This window comes from Delphinus delphis, chromosome 15, assembly GCF_949987515.2.
Source record: "Delphinus delphis chromosome 15, mDelDel1.2, whole genome shotgun sequence".
NCBI classification, from domain to species: Eukaryota; Metazoa; Chordata; class Mammalia; order Artiodactyla; family Delphinidae; genus Delphinus; species Delphinus delphis.
In genome coordinates, this window is record NC_082697.1 from 80,740,382 (window position 1) to 80,759,369 (window position 18,988).

The window sequence follows — 18,988 nt, forward strand, 5'->3', positions numbered from 1 at the left end:
CAGGGACACTGCTGGGGAAGTAAGTCCCCCTGGGGGCGTGTGTTCTTTGAGGGAAGACAGGCTGGAACCTTCCTGTGGCTTCTTGCATCTAAGCTGTTAGGTGGAATCAGGAGAGGGGAATCCTAAGGGTCAGCCCAGGAAAGCTTCCTGGAAGAGGGGGGATGGGATGCAGCCTTGCAAAAGACAAGACTGGGACTTTTTTTTTTTTTTTTACCGGAACTTCTAGTGGTCCAGTGGTTAGGACTCCTGGCTTGCACTGCAGGGACCATGGGTTCCATCCCTGGTGAGGGAACTAAGATCCCACAAGGCAAGGTGCAGCCAAAAAAACCCCAAAACAAGTGACGTTCCCTGACCTGGAAAAAGTGCTGGCTCTGCAGGCCTCTGGTCAATGTTGAACAGGGCCATGGTCACAGTGATGACTGGCCCCAGCCCACTGGAGGGTGTGCCCACAGACCAGTGGGCTCTCTCTTGGAGGGGTTCCCCAATCCTTAGCCTCTCCCATAAAACCGTTCCCTCTGGAGGTCTCCCCACAGAGGCCTAAGCTACTCCTTAGGGAATATATCCTCCTGCAGGTCACCTACCGTTTAGGCGCCAGGTCCGGGTGACAAATGGGGAGCTCTGCTCTTCAGGGTACACACACATGGCAACCCCTGCTGGCCCAGACCTCTCCCAACCCTGCTCCTCACAGGGAGCCGGTCCTGACTTCCACAAAGCTAAACACCTTCCTCACCCCCAGGCTCCAAGCCACAGCCCTGGTCTTTCCTTTCGGTCCTACTGGTCACAGCCCTGTGAGCCCCAGTAGTGGTTAACCCTTCCATGCCGGGGTTCACAGTGCTCCAATGTGCAGGTCAGCAGCGGGGGCGGAAGCGAGGGCAGAATCCAGGCCAGGGGTCAGGACCAGTGGGTTGGGTCAAAGAAGGTACGCTTCACGGCCGTGGTGGCTCCTGGGTGACTCCCCTCTGCATCCTCCTCCAGCCACCTCTTCCGGGGCCTCCAAGTGTTTGCCGTCCTGCAATGGGTCTTCCCCTTTTGGGGGGCTCACTGAGTCCCTGAAGACCTGAGGAACCCTGCGCCTGGCACTCTGCTTCCCCATTCCAGTACGGGAGGGAGGGAGGCAGGGCAGGGGTCTGTGGGGTGGAGAGAGGGAGAAAGACGTAGATTGGACAGATGCGCCTGAAACCATGGAACAGGGAAGGGGGAAAGCGGGGGACCTGGGATTCGAACCTCTAGATCCTGAGTCCCCACACCCCCCCACGTACTGCCACCACCTCCCGCCCAGGTGTGCCTGGGACTCGAACCTCTGGATCCTGAGTCCCCACAACCCCCCACGCACCGCCACCACCTCCCGCCCAGGTGTCCCTGGCTGCCTTGCTCCTGTATTCCTGGGCCGGGCCTGGATCCTAGCGGTCCTCGACCTGGTCTGACTCCATGGAGATAGAAACACACCTGGGGCAGGGGGCCGCTGCTCTGCCTGGGTCCACAACTGGGCCATCCGGAGACATATCCGTGACCACCTCCCCATCTCGGCAAGGCGCTCGGGAACGGTGCGCTGGCTGGGAGCAGGGCTTCAGAATGGACTCTCGGGACCTTCACCCCCGAAGTCCAATGTCAGCTCCCCAGTGGGGTGTCCCCCAGCTGGTTAAAACCGCAGATCCAGGTCCCTCCTGGAACTACCTGTTTGGCTTCCACCCTCACGGGGTCCTGGTCAGCGGGGCCTGCAGCAACTTCTGCACAGAGGCCACTGGCTTCTCCCACCTCTTCCCTCACCTCCAGCCCCACCTGCTCACGCTGCCCTGTTGGTTCCAGCTCCCTGTCTTCCGGGACTACATCATGTGTGCTGGTGAGGAGAGCGCTGCGTCTCAGGAGCCCCAGTGCCTGCTGTCACCTCCTAACTGCCCTCCTCCTCCCGCATGCGGGCACTTGGTCCCACCTCTACTTACCTTCCCAGAGCCCTGCGCCCTCTTTTCTGGAAGAATCAGGCGTCAGGTCCCCCAGCCTCCGCCCTCTCTCGCAGGATCAGTGCCCTCGGACAAGGCCAGCGCCTCCTATCTCTTGTCCCTGCCCGGGGTCCTCCTGGCCGTGGGAGGGCCCCTGGAGGCGTGGGAGGCAAAGCCCGGAGCGCTGAGCTTGCGAATTCGGAATCAGAAGAGATTTGTCAAGTTGGCGCTGGAAGAGGACAGCGCTGCCCGGGAGGGAGCGCAGCGCGCGCCGGGCGGGGTCCGGAGTCAGTTGCTCCCCCAGGGCCTCCCTGGTGCCAGCCTTCTCTTTCGGAGAGAACTAGCTCATCCAGCAGTTTCCGAACCCGCCGGGCTCATGGGTGCGAAGGACACAGGAAGCGCTGCAGCCACTGCTGAGAATGGCCCTGCCGCTGTTCCACGGCCCCCGGGGCCTCCTCCTGCCCTTCCGCACGCCCATCCACACCGTCGGCGAGCCCCGGCCTCTACCCGCTCCGCTATCCGGCCCGCCCACCTGCTTCTCCCGGGCTGAAGGCCCCTGCACCCTTCCCGCGCCGGAGGTGAAGGTCCCCCCTGTTGGGGCGTGAAATCCTGGATTCCGGCCACGCCTCCAGGCTGCCTTTGGCAACCGCGCCAGCCCTGAACTCTGTCCCAGTTAATCGCGGCGAGCGAGAAGGTGACCTGCGGGCGGCTGCTAGCGACCATCCCTCTGGCCTCCTGTTCCGCCCACAGTGGGGGCCCCAATCCCGGCGCAGCGAACCCCGCGGCCCAGCCGGGCGCAGGTGGACGCGCAGCACGAGGTCTACTTGGAGCGGCTCAAGCAGCTGTTGAAAGAGCACATGGCGCGCTCTGGCGTCCCCGCCGACAGGCACCTCCCCCCACCTAGACGCGCCGCCGGCCCCCACCGGTGCCCTCGGTGACTGCGGGTGAGGACTGAAATTAAAGGCGGGTACAGACCTGCGGTGTGTGTGTGTGTGTTTGTACTTGGCGGGGCAAGTTCGCGCGCCTGGCCGGGCCTCGGAGGGGACCAGACACTCCCGGAGACGCGCAAACACACCCGGGGCGCGCGTCCAGGATCTGCCGGCCGCACTTGAGATCAAAGAGTCTCGGCTGGGACCCAGTCGGTGGGCTCTCCGGCTTCTTCTGCGACCGCTCCCCACAACGATTCCTAATGCACGCGGGGGTGGACCTCCAGCGCACGGCCCCTACCCCGGCTCCCAGCCCCGCCCAGCGGCCAGCCCAGACCTACCGTATGGAGTTCAAAGATCAGTGTGTGAAGACCTGTGGCGCTCCGGATCCCAAGGTCTCCCCATCCACACAGCCCTCTACAAGCAACTCCGGGAGGCCCCAGGGGCGTGGCCACTCGGACGAGAAAGGCTTCCCCGGCTCGTACCGAAATCTTCATCGTTTGTCCTCCGGGTCCTGGAGCCCTGCTGGCAGAAGGGGAGCGAATGGGAGTCTCCACAGCCCCGCCGCCCTCCCGCAGTATGAAAACCCTGAAGAAGCGGCGGCTAGAAGTACTGAGCTCCTGCTATACTGAGCGCCTGCTATACTGAGCGCCTGCTATACTGCGCGCCTACTATACTGAGCGCCTACTGCTACGTGCGCACTTGCCTCTTCACGGGTGAGTGGTGCCCGGGGTCCACTGGGGAAGGAGGCAAGTGGGAGGGTGGGGGGAGAAAGGCTGGAGCCCCACCTGCCAGGATGTCCGAGGGTCAAGGGAAAGGGGAGGGGCCAGAGGTCCAGCTGGGAGATGGCCAGTGATCTCATTGGTGAGGGTGGAGGGGAGGAGCCACTGGAGTTTCAAAAGCTATAGTTCATTTTTCTTTCCCATGTTTCCCCCAGGCTCCTTCTGTTCCCTTCTTCTCTTCCTCCTCTTCACGTCGCTCTGGTATTTCTCTGTTCTCTGCTTGGTGTGGTTCTTCCTGGACCGGGACACACACCCCGCCCCCCAGGTGAGCACTAAACAAGGACCCAAGTAGTGAGAGGTGATAAATGGTGACTCCAGGAACTCTCCCACCCTCATCTGTCTGCCCAAGGAGGAAGGCGTTCTGAGTGGATGAGGAACTGGACTGTTTGGAAGCACCTAAGGGATTATTTTCCCATTAAGGCAACAGGCCACCCTCCAAGGAGATGCTCTGGTTCCTCCCTTTCCCCTATGTACCCCCCCTACTCACCCCTCCCTATGCTGGAGTCTGAGCCCCCCAGCTGCCTAAGTTCAGGCAATGGGGGAGGGGTGGGATGGTGTACCAGAGGGGGCCCCTTGTGCCCTTGACCCCATCGTAGGACCTTGAACTCTAACCCTAAGTTAAGTCTGTTGGTGTGGAGGGAATTCTGTTCAGCAGGTAGCCTGCTGTCTATGCTTTCTTCCCCTCCTCCTGCCCACTGCCCCCAAAACTGGTGAAAACGGTAGAGCTGCCCCCTGACCGGAACTACCTGCTGGTCGCTCACCCACATGGGATCATGGCCATGGGAATCCTCTGTAACTTCTCCACTGAGAGCTCCAGCTTCTCCCAGCAGTTCCCCAGGCTTCGGCCCTTGACGGCCATGCTGAATGGCCTCCTCCATTTCCCAGTCTATCGAGGCTACCTTCTATCCTTTGCTGAGTCTTGAGCTAAGGGGAGGAGGCAGCCACCCCCCCACAGTGACCCCCACCCACCATTCCGTCCAGGGACCTGGCTTGAACGTTGGCCAGGCTCACAGTGGGCGTCGGTGAATGGCTTTGGAGCAAGCGTCCTGCATCCTTGCTGGGAGAGGTGCTGCAGGGCGCACTGACATGGGCACAGGGGTAGGGGAGCTTGGAAGGAAAGGGATGGGGGGCTCACCCTTCCTAGGCTAAGGGGTGGAGCCAAGGACGGGGTGGTGACTGTTCCCACACCTCCTCGTACCTGCGGGAGGATGTTCCGTGGACCAGCAGAGCCTGGATTTTATTCTGTCTCAGCCTCACGTCGGGCAGGCTGTGGTCGTCCTGGTTAGGGGGCCCACGAGTCCCTGTATGCCGTCCCAGGGGAGCACTGCCTCACTGTCCAGAATCGGAAAGGCTTTGTCCACCTGGCACTGAGGCACGGGTGAGTGGGTGCCCAGGGGTGCTGCCCTGAATGCTCAGAAGCCACAGTGCGTCTGGGGATCTGCACTGTCTGTCCCTACACACCCGCACCCCTGTAGGTGGGCCTGTGTGTCCCCAGAGCTTACACTGTGACCACACCTAGAGGGCGCTCTTGCCCCTTGAGTGTTTCCTCTGTGCCAAGCACTGGTGCCAGTTCCCCAGGCTTCCTCCCAGGCGGAGAGAGACAGGATCACAGTGCAAGTCACAGGACCCCGGGGCTCAGACGCCCTTGGTTCAAATTCTTTTATGACACCCTCTCAAAGGCAAATGCTTGCACGCTTCCTTACTTGTGAAATAGGGTTAATACCTACCTGGCCACCATGTTGCACAGTCTTTCCTCAAGAAATGTAAATCCCTCTTTCAGATCTCTTTTGTAGCCACTGTCATTTGCTTCAAATGGCCTTGGGAAGTGGAATCATGTGAGGGAGGAATTTGGGGCACGCCTTGAGACACTGATCTGACCACCCGTCTTCTCTCTTGCCGCCCCTTCCCAGCACTTCTCTGGTGCCCGTGTACTCCTTTGGGGAGAATGATATCTTCAGAGTTAAGGCTTTTGCCCCAGACTTGTGGCAGCATCTGTGCTAGAAGATGCTGGGCTTCAAGAAGCTCCTGGGCTTTTCTCCTTGCATCTTCCGGGGCTGTGGTCTCTTCTCAGCCAACTCCTGGGGCTTGGTGCCCTTCTCCAGGCCCATGACCACTGTGGGTGAGTGTGCCCGTCTCCATGGGAGAAGGCTGCCATCAGCTTCATAAGCAGCACGTCACCTGTGTCTCCCCTCTCCCCTCAGTGGGCTGCCCCATCCTGGTGCCCCAGTGTCTCGGGCCCACCGAGGAACAGGTTGACCACTCTCACATGCTCTACGTGAAGGCTCTGGAGCAGCTGTTTGATGAGCACAAGGAAAGCTGCGGTGTCCCAGCTTCCACTCGACCCACCTTCATCTAGCCCCGGCCTTACCCCTCCCCCCACACTCACCAGCCCCACCAGCCCCTGATCCCGGTGCCGTGAGACCCCCACCTACTGCCATACTACTGCACCAATAAAAGGTAGTTCTCTCACACCACTACTTCATAGAATCGGACGCCCACCATCGGATTCCCAGCTCCACCAGCAACTGACCGTAGCCTTATCCAAGTCACTTAAGCTTTTCAAACCTCAGTTTCCTCCTTATAACACGGGGCTACCTACTTCAGAGTTGCAGGGTTTCTAATTTTTATTGAAATACAACACAGAGAAGTGCACAGATCACAAGGGCACGGCTTGATTTTTCATCCACTGAACATACACGGGGTTGTCCTGGGAAGTGAATGAGAGGTACTCAGGCTCATGGGACGGCTGCACTGGCATCCTTATGTATGGATTGAGAAGAACTGTCAGCCATCGTCCTCCCACCCATCTCTACCCTTGGATTTCTCTGCTGGGTGGGTGCCCACTCACCCAGTATGGAGCCAGGAGGAAACATCTGGAAGCCTTTTCAGAGAAAGAAGAGAGCGAGCGATCAGCACTTGGATGGGCTGGGCTGGGGACGAGCCTTTTGAATGGGTAGAGGAGTCGACCCAGCAGGCTGGAGGAGGTTAGGGTCCATTAGAGCATCATTACAGCTGTTTCGGAAGCTCCAGCCCCAGACAGTGAGAATCCCACTGCGCCCGGGGCTATCCCCACTCACCTGCCACCCATGCAGACCCTAATGTGGGCTCTTCTACAGACCTATTTCTGGTCATTCTTCCAGAGCTCCAGCCCCAGTGGGTCCTCCCCTACTGCTAGTCCTTGCAGCCCTGAAAAGCCAACCCATCTGTAGACAAAACATAGCATCTGCGTATCCGAGGAGCTTAATATCCTGCACTGCCCGCTGCTACCAGACGTTATCATTCCCCGGTAACATGCTAGGGATGCCAGAATCACCCTCACCGCCTTCCTCTCTCCCCACCTTCCAGAGCCCCAGTCACACTTCCTGGCCTCCTGTCTTCTTCTTCCTGTCTTCTTAGCTGCTTCTCTTACTCCAGGCCCCCATCCCTCCCGTGGACTTCCTCTGGGACCATTCCTCAGAGAGGAGGGGTCTTGCCTCTCATCTCCCATCTAACACCTTCTCACGCTGGCAAGATGCTCTCCCTAAAACACTGTTTTCATCATGCCATTCCTCCTGTTCACTGGGACCGGATCCTCATTGTCAGAAGGTGTGAACTCCTCAGCACAGCATTGGAGACACCCCACAAACAGAGCCCTACCCTGTAGACACACAGGGTACCAGACACAGAAAAGTGCTGTCTGCTTTTGCCTGGGTGCTGCATCCAGCGAGACGTGGTCTTTGTGCAAATTAGACAAAGAATGTTCCAGGTTGGGCGGTGACAAACATTTGCTATGGGATCTTTTCTTTGGGGGCCGGTGCCACGTGCACAGAGAGAAGATGGGTCACTAAACTGCCTAAAGGATCTATTGTAGTTTCAAGAGCTCTGGACTCCACAGTACAGAGCCGTCAAGGTTACCTGTCCCATTTCTCCTGCCGTGTATCTGGATAATAACCCCCAACACTGTGTGGTTTCTCCTCCTATCTGGAAGAGTCTAACTTACAAATATATGAATATACGCCTTAGGGGCACAGCTCATTGCCTCCTGGCAGGCCTTCTTCCTTCCCTGCCATTGTCCATGTGGCCACCAGAGGGCAACCTCTACTCACAAGGCCAATCTGTCACTCTCCTGTTTAAAGCCCTCCCCTGGCTGGCCAGCCCCTACCTACAGGATGGGTGCAACCCAGAATTGCTTGTTCTTGCCAAGCAGGCTGTTTCTCAGCTTTGGGCTTTGCTCAGGCTTCCCCTTGCGCAGGAGGGACCCTGCCCTTCTTTGTCATCTGGAGGGGATTTTTTTTTTTCTTGCCTCACCCCGTGGCATGTGGGATCTTAATTCCCAGACCAGGGATCGAAGCAGCTCCCCGGCCCCGGCATTGGAAACGCGGAGTTTTAACCACTGGACCGCCAGGAAAGTCCCCAGAGGGGAATTTCTAAGACGCACTTCCCTTGACCAGCCAACGTGTCAGGCTGGTCCAGGGCATCCTCTGCTCCGCATCCGCGTAGTGCTTCCTGAAGATCTAGCGCGATCCTCTGTGTCGCTTTAAAACATCAATTTATCAAAAAAGTTGGCTAGCTTCAACATTCGTAAGGGCCATAACAGCACTGGATTGCAGCACATTAAGCCTGTTTAAAATCAATGGGTTCATGACGGTCTGAAAGTAATAACTGATCACCACTGAAGGATGCTGAGGAACGACCACATTATTTGAACAGTTAACAAATAAAGGGAAAAATGTAAGCATTTATCCGGTCTTTCCTTCAACAAACCACCTCTAAGGGTAATCATAGTAGAAGAGAACAAGTTTCCTTTTATAGGCATATTCCAACCGGGGTGGGGGGGGGACCCAGAATGACAGATTAAGAATATCGCCGTTTTGTAACCCCTAATAAATGATTGGATTTAGGTCAAACATCAATATTCGATAAAATTTCAGTAAGACAACCATATTTGAGCCTTTAGGGGAAGAATGCAACACCACCTATAGCTTGGACATGAAAAAACTGGAACTTTGGGAAACTTTCAATTCTGATTGGTTGAGGAAACTAGAGGTGGGTGAATGTTGGACCAATCCAAGCGTTTCTGGTGGCAGAGGGGAGTCTTCTGGTGAAAGAGAAGGAATTAGGGTGTGATCGCATCTCCTTTCGGCCACTAGTGACGTTTTCCTCCAGCACCTTTAACTTTTGGAGGCCCTTTCCCACACTGGAATGTATTCCACCTTGACTGCAGCTTCGTGAGATGCACAGTGTGCTAGCAGTTTCAAAAAATCAGAAATGGGGGAAGTCTTATTTTTAAAAAAAGGTTGAGTGACTTATTTATTGGCCTATTGGCCTCGAAGTCAAGAGATGACTCTGATCCCTTTAACTCTTGGGGTGGCTTTGTGTGTGGAAGTCCAGGAACACGATCCTCCATCTTTTCACATTAGCACAGCCAGTGGGATTACCAGGTTATGGAGTGATTACCTTGGAAAGTATAAAACTGGGATGAGGTAGGTGAGAGGTCAACTTCTGTGGGAAGCGGGGGGGGGGGGGGGGGGTATGGGAGCTGGGCAGGAACGAGAGTGGAGACAAGGGGGTGGTGTCCCATCCTCTGCAGCACTTTACAGGTTTTAAAGGACGTTCACATCCATCCCTTGCCTGGTTCCTTGCAGGTAGAACTGCAGGTGTTCTTGTCTCACTTTATGGGGTGGGGAGCTCCCAGGAGTTAAGAGCCTGGGTCACCAGCTTGTCCAGAGTCAACAGCAGAGCTGCAGCCACTCCGGTTCCGGGTCTGCACTGCGCTCTCCCTCCCCCCCTTCGTCCACCCACCGGGTTAGCACGGGTGCCCAGCCGTGTGCACAGAGGTCTGTGTTCTTGTACTCGGGTGTCCCCAGGTGTACATTGAAGTCTTTCTCTCTGCGTGCTGCCCCGCGGGGGCCTTGCTGCCTGATGGCAGGTGAGATGCCCGCGGCTGAGATGTCCGTGGCTGAGTGGAGCTGAGCCTGCCAGTGCGGAGGGCTGGGAGGGGGGCGTGAGGCTGCTCGGCGACCCCCGGGGAGTGGTGGCCCGGCTGACCCGTCTTGGCCTTGCTCTGCTCCTTTCAGCTCTTGGCTTCTGCCACTTGGTGTCTCTACCCTTCCTGATCTTCATGGGTTTCCAATTTCCTCTATCAGTTTCTCCGACCAGGTCCCCAGGGTGTTGGGGTCCGCGTCCCCTTTCCAGCCGCTGTTACTTGTCTAGCAGCCGGAGGTCAGAGAATGGGGCTGACGTTGCGGGAGGTAGGGGCGTGGCTCCCGGAGAAGGGGGACTGGGCGTGGGGGGTATTCCCGGACTCAACATAGAGATGCTGCGGGCATGGGGCCATAACTAAGCCAGCAATCAGGCCCCTCCACCGACGCTCAAGACGCCTCCCCACCCTCAGTCCCGCCCCCCACCGGGACAAGGGGCGGACTCTCGTCTGCAAGGCTAGAGGCCACGCAGCAGCGCCCACCTCGCCGCCCAGGGGCCACTCCGCTTTCCCAGGCGCCCCGCCACCCCACCGCCTGCCCCCAGCGCCCGCCAGCCCCCGGTGGCAACCTAGTCCGCTCCAGATCCGCGCCACGTTTCCTCTGCATCACTGGGGTTTCCTCCCCTCGGCCGAGCCCGAGCAGAGCAGCGACCGCGCGTACCGCCCGAATCCCGAAGCTCTGGGCGCCCGAGCCCGCGTGCAGGACTGAGCAGACCCGGCCTTCGCATCGGAACTCCGAGTCGGGACCGGACGGCGGCGGCCGGGTCCCCGCGCGTCATCGGAATTTGACCCTCGGAGCTCCGAGGTGACCCCGCTCTAGGTACCGTTCGCTGTCTGCGCGGCCGGCCCCGATCGGCTTCTCAGCAGCCAGTCCCTGGCCCTGGCTTGAGAGAGGTAGGGGGGCAGCCAGGCCTGGGGGCGAGGGGCTGGCATGCTCCTCCCCCGCGGAATGGGGGCAGCAGAAAGCCACGCCCCTCAGGGGAAGAGAGCCTCTGCGCCTCCTACCGCCCAACCCATCCCAGCCCCGCGTCCCAGATAACTTGAGACCCGACTTCGCCCAGGTGTTCAGAGGAGCTTTCCCTCCGCCTCCCATCGTCATTTGGCTCCCACCTGTCCCAGTCTGGTGGGACTGGTGCCCAGGGGGCCCCCTGCCTAGTACACAGCTTCCTTCGGGATCTCCCTCCCGCCTGCTTCCCCAAAAGACCGGGGACCACCCTCCAATACAGCCGCCCCTTCTCCATGAGCGTGGCCCTCTGAGGCACTCCCTCTCCCCAGTTCGTTGGTCCATCTTCCTCATCCCCTGCCCCTGCCTCACTTCATCTTGTCTCCCCTGCCTCTGCTCTCAAGTCTCTGTTCTCTTCCAGCCTCTGCTGATTTTCTCCTCCCCGTGACCCCTTTCCCCACCACACACCACGGGGAGAAGGGGGTGTGTCAAGCTGCTTTCTATTTCTGGTCTCCTTGGGGAGGGGGCGCGTGCTAGGACTTGTTTGGCATCTGCTGTGCCCTGTGTCACGAGGTGTCATGTCTGTGACTTGGTATCAGTGCCTCTCCCCCACCCCCCATCGTCTCCAGGTTGCCTTGGTCTCCTTTCTGCCTCGGCTCCAGTCCTTTTCGCTCTCTTCTTTGGGCGCTTTGTGTAGCTGCGGTCTCTTTGACTCCGCCTCTCCTCTCTCTGCTTCCTCTGCTCCGTGTTCCAGCTCAGAGAAGCTGCGACCTCAGGGCCATCAATATTTCAGGTGTGTTTGGTGGGAGAGAGATGGGGTGGGGGATGGGCTCCCGGCATGCCCAGCGACGACTCCAATCATCCTCTCGCCAGAGTGGATCATTCATATTTATGAGATTGAGAGAAAGGATACAAGGATGATAAGGAAATGCTGCCCCCTTTCCTGGAGCTTGGTCCAGGGGGTGCTTGGACTACATTTCCCATAGTGCCCAGGGGCACAGGGCTGCCTCTGTCTCTGCCTAGACACCTAATGGGAGTTAGAATTCAAGGAGCCACACTGGAGGGTGGGAAGGGATCAGAGTGTGGAGCAAGGGCTGTGGGGCCAGCTGGCTGCTTTCACTTGGCCTGTTACCCCTGACCTGCTTTTTTCCCAGCTCCCACCTCCTCCAGGGTTGAAGGACCTTAGAACTTTTGCATCTCCCCCAACGGGAATAGGAGTAGAGTGCCGGGGAAGAAAAGATGCAGGGTGAATTAGCAAGTTCCCCGTTCTTTCCTGTGACCCTGGGAATCCCCTCCCCTTACACACATTTTATCTGAGATGCAGACACTCTTTGGCAATAGTCTCCCCATCTTGAAAGTAAGAGGGAAAATGGAGCCTAATGTCTGCACCTAGTAGGATGTGTTCCCGTCTACAAGTTGCTCACATTCTGCCCCCTTATGGGGGCAGTGGGGAATTGCTGGAATATCCCTGAAGTACCAGCCTGTATGTTCCAGGGACCCATGAACAGCTGATGAGATTGTCTGGAGATCCAGATGGGAGCCACAAGCTAACCTGCTCCTCTCTGGGACTCATCATCCCCAGAACCTGGCACAAGTAATCTGACTGAGCTCATTTTTGGCATAGAAATTATTGACAGTAGGGAGAGGGCAGTGTGTGTTCCTCCCGCAATCTCATCTCTGCTTCTGAGTCAGCTTAACCCTTAGCACTTGGAAACTTTGACTCCTGCCAAGGACCCAGTCATGCCTATCCTTGCTCTTCAGGCTGGGGTCGGAGATCTCCCCACTGGCCTGAGATCCAGGAAGATTTAACTTTTAGCCCAGCTTTGTCCAAGCTGACTCACCTTAGGCAAGATCTTAACCATCTCGGGCCTTGATTGATTTCCTCTCTGTGAAAGGAATGGGTTGAACGTGACGGTCCCTAGTGGCCATAGCAGGGGCTCTAAGATCCTCTAAGAGCCTGTGCTTCTCCCTGCCCTCTGATGATACTGGCCTGAGCTGTCTTAACGTCACCCCAGCTTACCTGGGAGAGCCTTAAGCCTAAGAATTAGACGGAAAAGAAAGCGGGAGATGGAGCCCTGGTTTTGAAGCTTGTTTGTGTTGGAACCACACTGTGCTTACATAAGCCATGTTTGTGACATGGAAGCTAAAATTATCCCTAACCCACCCCTTGGTGCCCCTGCTGGTCCCATCTCCTAAACCTAGGTCATGTTCTTGTAAAAAAAAAAAAAAAAAGTCTAATCACCCTCCTCAAAGTAGTTGGTATGTGTGTCCCCTGGGATGTTGGTTACTGAGGCTTATGTAGGTTATGTGAGTGGACAATTCTAATTGGCTGAAAGAGAGAAGAGGGGACTTGATTGGTTGATTTGGTTGGTCTGGAGGAGAGAGATCTGGAAATGAGGAATCATCCGGACTTGGGGACGGGCCTTTCTCTTTCGTCCTGTCTCTGGGCAGGGGAAAAAGAAGAGCTGGATGCCAAAGGGGTACCAGATCCACAGGCCATTGACCCAAAAAGGAAACTCTGAGGAATGGGAAGAGCAGGGGTAGCCTGAGTGGGAGATGAAGCAAGGATTACAGGAAGAAATTTCCCAAAAAGAAGACAAGAAGAGAGAGAAGGGCGTGTGGATCCAGGGGCCCAGCCAGTGAGGGTGCGTGGCAGATGTGTAGAACTCGGAATAGCGGAGGAACCTGACAGCCTCTGTAATTTAGAATTCCGAGCACAGAAAGAGGGGAGCAGACAAGAGGGGGTAGTCTGGGGTTGGGAGCAGCTAGAATGGGGTCTGGACCCCTGAGTAGACTGAACTCTCGCACAAGAGGGCCTGAATGCAGGAGCAGCTAAGAGATGGGCTCCGGGGCGGAGCTAAGAGGAAGCTGGGAGTAGCAGGCTCCTGGGAGTGGAGCCAAAGAAAGGGGGCGTGGCGAGTGGGCAAGGACCTGATGCTCAGGGGTCTGGAGCATCTCAAGAGGTGGAAGAGACGCCCGCGAATGATCTTTCCGCGGGCTCTTGAATCCAAGACCCAAGTGCTGAGGAGAGCTCCCTGGGCAGGCCCCGGGTCTGGCCCAGCGCTCGGGGTGGTGACGACGGAGTGCTCAGCGTGTGGGAAGAGGCGAGCCCTTTGAACGGAGAGCCCTGGCAGGGGCGAAGGCGGGGCGGGGGCCCCCTAACGGCCTCGGCCCGCAGATCGCCCTGGGGTCGGTGCACGTGATCGACGCTGGGGAGACGGCTCTGGTGGAGGGGCTGCGCGCGGCGCCCTGGGAGTGCGGCAAGGGCGTGGCTGGGATGCTGCAGCGCCTCTGCTCGCAGCTGGTCAAGCGAAGGCACCCGGGGATCAAGGTGGCACGACTCACCCGGGACGACCAGCTGGGGTCCCGGGAGCTGAAGCAATAGCACCTAATCACCAAGCAGGTGAGAAGGACAAGGGAGCTCGGATGGGCGGGCCTGTCTCCGAGGGGCCTCCGGGCGTTGTCACCCTATATGCAGCCAGTTGCCGGCTTTCCTTCGCTCCCGGCTCTGCCGAGTGGGGGCGCCCATGAGCCCTGCCCTGGGACTCCCAGTCCTTACCCAGGCCCTTTTGCCCAGGGAAAGTCAAACAGCTCCCGACTTCCCGTCTTTAAATCCTCCATCCTTACTCCAGGAGGCCGGAGCCCAGGCGTCCCGACTTAGTGTCCCCGCCTCTCCTCAGGGACGCAAACATCCTAATCTGAGCCTTTGTCCTTCCCCTCCGTCTCCCGCATCCTACTGACTGATCAGCTTCCCTTGCTTCCACTCTTGGGGTCCACATCCCCACGACCCTGACTACTCCACATTGATCTCCACTCTCATTGGGGATCCAGGTTTTCGGAGGCCTTGCCCCTGGTTCCTGCATGCTCTCACATACCCCACTTCACCCGGCCCCGCACGGTCGGCCCTCGAGGGGCCCAGGTGGGAGCCCGTGGGTGTGAATGTGGGAGTGACGGTGCCAAGAGAAGCCGGGCTCGCAGCCCTCCCGCCGCCCGCCCCGCGATCACTCGTGCCCCCCCGCAGGGCATCCTTTTGGTCCAGCTCAACGTGTCGGCCCTGCTGGAGGGGCTGGGCGCGCGGCTGGCGGCTCTGCAGGCCTTCTCGCCGCTGCCCACGGAGGCCGTGTCGGAGGCTGGCGGCGTCGTGGCACGCCTCCCCTGCTGTCGCCCTCTGTGCAGCGCGACGTGCTTCCGGGCGGGACCATCATCCAGGACTGGCAGCCCTACCGGCCGAGCGAGAGTAACTTGAGCCTGCTGGCGGCCAAGGGCCTGGAGTGGCGCGTGAACAGCCGCGCGCGCCCGCGCGTGCTCACGCTGTGCACGCGCCCCTTCCCCATCCCACCTGGCGGCAACGGCACGTGGCGCTACGTCAACATCTACACCTTCGTCAGCGAAGGCGCGCAGGTTCAGAGCCAGCTTCTGTGGCATCTGCAGCGCCAGGCCCCGCGTCTCGTCCACCTCAACGTCATGTGCCAGCTCTTCCTGGCGCCCCAGCTGTGGTTACAGCTGGCTGATTTCTGCCAGGCTGGCTTGGGGCTCGAGCTGGTCAAGGGTTATACCGAACAATACCTGCTGGAGGCCGACATCTAAGGCCTCTCCAGTCGGAGGGGAGAGAAGATGCACTTTAGACCCACCTCCTTCCTCGTATCCCCCCAAAGCCCCGCCCCTGCTGTTTTCAAGCTCCGCCCCTCCCCCTGCCCTCGGCCATCGGCTCTGCCGCCTACACTTACCCGCAGTCCATCCTTCCCTCCCCTTTTCCCCTCACATCTCTGTCTGCCATCTTGACTCTAGCGCCCCCAAACGCAGTTGCCCACAACCTGATCTGAACCGCCGGGTTTGGGGAAGCCACTCGCGCTTCTGTTGTCCACCCATTCCCTCTCCCTACCAAAGAATGGGTTCCTTCACAGCTTCGGAGCCTTTCCCTGTCCGTGCCCCAGCCTGGGAGTGTACTCTGCCCTTTGTGGCTTCTCCCTTCTGCCCCGTCGTGGATGGAAGCTGGCAGAGTGTGTGCAATGCCCAGTACCCGGCCAGGAGCACAGTTGCCCAATACGTATTACTTTTCTTGCTCCCGATCTTTCTCAGGCCCCCAGAGCTTGCCCTCTGCTCCTCTCCTCACCGTCCTCTCAGTCTCCCGTGCCTGGACCTCTCTTAGTTCTCCGTTGTCCATTTGTCTGCCCCTCCATTCTCCTTCTCCATGGTCTCTTCATCACCCGCCCTGTGTGTAATATGGAGAAGGACCTGTAAAGGAAATAGATTTATAATGCCCCACCCCGATTTGGCCCCTGCTTACGCTCTGGTGATGCACTTTTCTGAGGCTGCCTCCTCTGACTGGGGTTTCCTCCAACTTTGCACAGTGGTGCTATTTTGCAGGCTCCCTTCCCTATGCCCCCAACCAGGGACCCGAAGCAGGCCCGTGAACCAGAGGGTTCTGGGTGGAGAGCCTGGTGTAGTGGAGGGCAGGTCGCTCAGCCTGGTGCGAGTCTGTCTCCTGCTTCTACCCAGGCTGCCTCCTAGCGTGACTGGAACCCCCTCCTCCAGATATTTCTGGACACCCCTCCCATCCTCTTGTTCCTTTATGCTTTTTGTGGACTTTGACAGTCTTCTATTTAAATGCAAGTAGTAACAGCTGCATTTGCACGGCGATGTCTCCTACACGGGATCCTCACGTCTCCCGCAGAGGGAGGAGAGAGAGGCTCAGACTCAAGTGCCTTCCAAGTGGCTCACAATAGCTGGTAGCCTGGCAGAGACTAGAAACCAGGTGTCCCCAGCCCAGAGCATACCTCAGAACCTCACTGTAGCTGGAACTTCTTGTTGGACAATGGACAGCGAGCACAGGGTTCGCTGGGGATGGAATCAAAGACATGGACAGAGGAGGGCGCCAGGAGGTGGAAGAAGGTGGACAAAGCAGACAGCCGCTGCTCCCTTCTTTCCCCCCCGTTCCGGCTGCGCTGCTGTGCCTTGCTTGGCTGCCTCCTGCACCTAACCAAGCTGCCCTCCTCCCTGTCACTTCAACCATGGCTGTACTGCAATAAAACGGGCCCTTGGCCCACCTTCTGTGTCTGTTTCACTTCTTCTCGGTGGGGAGGGATGAGCTGCATTGTCCTCTCCCCCTTCCCCAGCAGCCTGTATCAGAGAGGATCTCTAAGCCCTGTGGCACTGGGGCTAATGACTTCCTGGAGGGGAGCTGGGGAGGGCTGCTGGCCGTTGCGCGCCCCTACCCCCCACACCAGCCAAGCGGCAGAAAGAATTGATTGCTCAGAACCGAGGCGGGCAGCGGCACGGCGCTTGGACTAGCCCCCGGCCTCGCTTTCCCCTGGACCTGGGAGTCTGCCGCTGCTCCAAATTCTTGCTCTCTCGCAAGTTCCCCTTGGCATCCAGAACCAGCCTGCCTCATTCCCACGATCCAGGCATCTAACTCCCAGCTCTCGGCTCTCTCGCGGACAGCGCCCTTGCTTTCTCCCCATTCCTGGGTGGGCACCGCACGGAGGGGGAAGAGGTGGAGGGAGCCTGGGCGCCGCCCCGCGGGAGCAGAGCTCCGAAGCGGCGGAGACTGCGATCCCGAAAAGTACCACGCGGGGGCGCCAGGACGTGTGCGGACGCGGGCAAGGCAGCGCAAGGTGGTTTCCGTCCGTGTGAGTGTGTCCATGGGCGTCTTTGTGTGTCTGTGTTTCTGTACATGTGTGTACGAATCAGGGGGTGTCTGGGTGGGATATATTCGGGGCTACGGGCCTGGCGTACCCCAGAATCAGGTACTCCAAGTGGCTTCTTGACGAGGAGGCGCTTGATAGGTTACTATGTACGTGTGGATGGGGAAGCAGGGGACTGTGTGTATCGTCGCGTATGCAAGGCATAGCCTGTGAGTCTTGGATTTTTGAAGTTATATTCCTTTAGGGCTTTTATGCCCTCCCACCATCCTGTGTAAAAGGAATCGAGGGCTCTCAACCTGAACCTCCATTACACTGGTCACATCTCCAGCATGTGCCTGGACAGGTGACTCTGCTGGACTGGGTGTGACATTGTGTTTGTGTAAGTGGGTGTGTCTCAGGATAGCAGTGTAACTCTGAATGATACTGTTGTTTGTGTGTTTGTGTGACAGGTGGATGCTGGAAGAGGCTGGTTCAGGATTATGGAAGTACAAAATTTCCTTTCTCCTGTTAGCTTGTGGATACCACCTTCAGGTGTGTGTGTGTGTGTGTGTGTGTGTGTGTGTGTGTGTGTGTGTTCCTTTCTCCGTCTTTCCAGTGGCTGTCTCTGTGTCTCTCCTCATCTCTGTCTCTTTCCCTCTTTCTCTTTTCCTTTCTTGGTGACTCATCTCTGCGGCTTTGCCCTCCCCCAGCTTGCTGGGTCTCCCCTCCCCCACCCAGGAGTGGGTGGGGGTATGAAGGAATGGGACCCTGGGACTAAAAATCAGGGTGAGCACCCCTTTATTACTCATCATTCCCAAACCCACCAGTGGCCCGTAGCTCTCTCCCAGTCCCCTTCCCAGGACTCCCCAACCTCCTGAACTGGGGTGGGCAGGGGATAGGCAATGATGTGTTCTAATGGGGTCATTTCCACGGGGTTCTTCAGCACTTTCTTTCAATTCAAGGTGGAGACCCCTGCCTTTCTCATAAAGTGCCCCTCCCTGCCTGTCCCCCCCATAGCTGACGCATTGAAAGGCTGCAGAGGTGAGTCACCGGTTGCGGGGAAGGGAGGAAGAGAGGGGAGGTGAGCTGCGGGGACCCCCAAGCCCCTGCCCTCTTTTCCTTTCCCAAACCTTCTCAGGGAAAAGACCCAGTGCTCTACCCCCTCCCTGGGTTTTCCAAATCTTCAGCTTGGATCATTACTTGGTTGGAGCCCATCTTCTCTTACTACCCTCCTGGAGAGTATGAGAGATTCAGAAACAAAGATAAAGAGACGGATTTACACAAACATCTCAGAGCAAACACCAGGCATCCCCTCCTGGTCCCCTTCTCAGCTTTGCCTTTCCCAGCTCTGTCTCTCATTCCTCTTTCTTTCCTGCCATCTCCCTCCTCTCCCAAACTCCAGGAACCTGTCCCCAGTCCAGCTCTTTTCCAGAAGCCCCTAGAGGCAGCCAGGTGTGAAGGGCATAGCACATTTTTGAGAGGTGGGGTACGTGTGAACGAGATGACCCAGGCAGGGAACTGGGATAGAGAGAGGCAGAAACAGACCCAGAGATTCAGAGTCCATGCAGACACAATCCAGATTGTGGAATCACCAAATCTGTTGTTCTGGCTTCCATCTCACTGCCCTCTCCCCCCTGTCATAATGACTGAGACTCTTGGGATGCCGATTTCTGAGAAGCTCCCCTGGACTTCTGGGCGGAGTGGAGGAGGAAAGCATTGGGGAAGAATGCAGGAATGAGGGAACACTCTAAAAAACGCGGGGCAAGACTTGAACTTGGGGGCTGCAGATGAGTGGCTAGGATACTGAGGCTTTTCTGC

General features: G+C 58.0%; 3 protein-coding genes across 3 annotated transcripts; all 3 read left to right on the forward strand.

Moving 5' to 3' along the window:
• The first annotated feature begins 1,452 nt into the window (after nucleotides 1-1,452).
• On the forward strand, nucleotides 1,453-2,882 carry LOC132438272 (putative diacylglycerol O-acyltransferase 2-like protein DGAT2L7P). Its single transcript, XM_069541422.1, is given in 3 exon segments — nucleotides 1,453-2,173; nucleotides 2,268-2,426; nucleotides 2,688-2,882. Coding segments are annotated over 3 exon segments (948 nt in total). The 5' UTR covers nucleotides 1,453-1,572; the 3' UTR covers nucleotides 2,876-2,882.
• Nucleotides 2,883-3,404: 522 nt separating this feature from the next.
• On the forward strand, nucleotides 3,405-7,071 carry MOGAT3 (monoacylglycerol O-acyltransferase 3). Its single transcript, XM_069541421.1, is given in 9 exon segments — nucleotides 3,405-3,478; nucleotides 3,480-3,579; nucleotides 3,801-3,896; nucleotides 3,986-4,061; nucleotides 4,349-4,556; nucleotides 4,849-4,927; nucleotides 4,930-5,023; nucleotides 5,556-5,764; nucleotides 5,847-7,071. Coding segments are annotated over 9 exon segments (1,089 nt in total). The 5' UTR covers nucleotides 3,405-3,406; the 3' UTR covers nucleotides 6,002-7,071.
• Nucleotides 7,072-9,102: 2,031 nt separating this feature from the next.
• On the forward strand, nucleotides 9,103-15,134 carry NAT16 (N-acetyltransferase 16 (putative)). Its single transcript, XM_060031022.1, is given in 5 exon segments — nucleotides 9,103-9,107; nucleotides 10,019-10,301; nucleotides 13,726-13,950; nucleotides 14,569-14,700; nucleotides 14,703-15,134. Coding segments are annotated over 5 exon segments (1,077 nt in total).
• The last annotated feature ends 3,854 nt before the right edge of the window (nucleotides 15,135-18,988 follow it).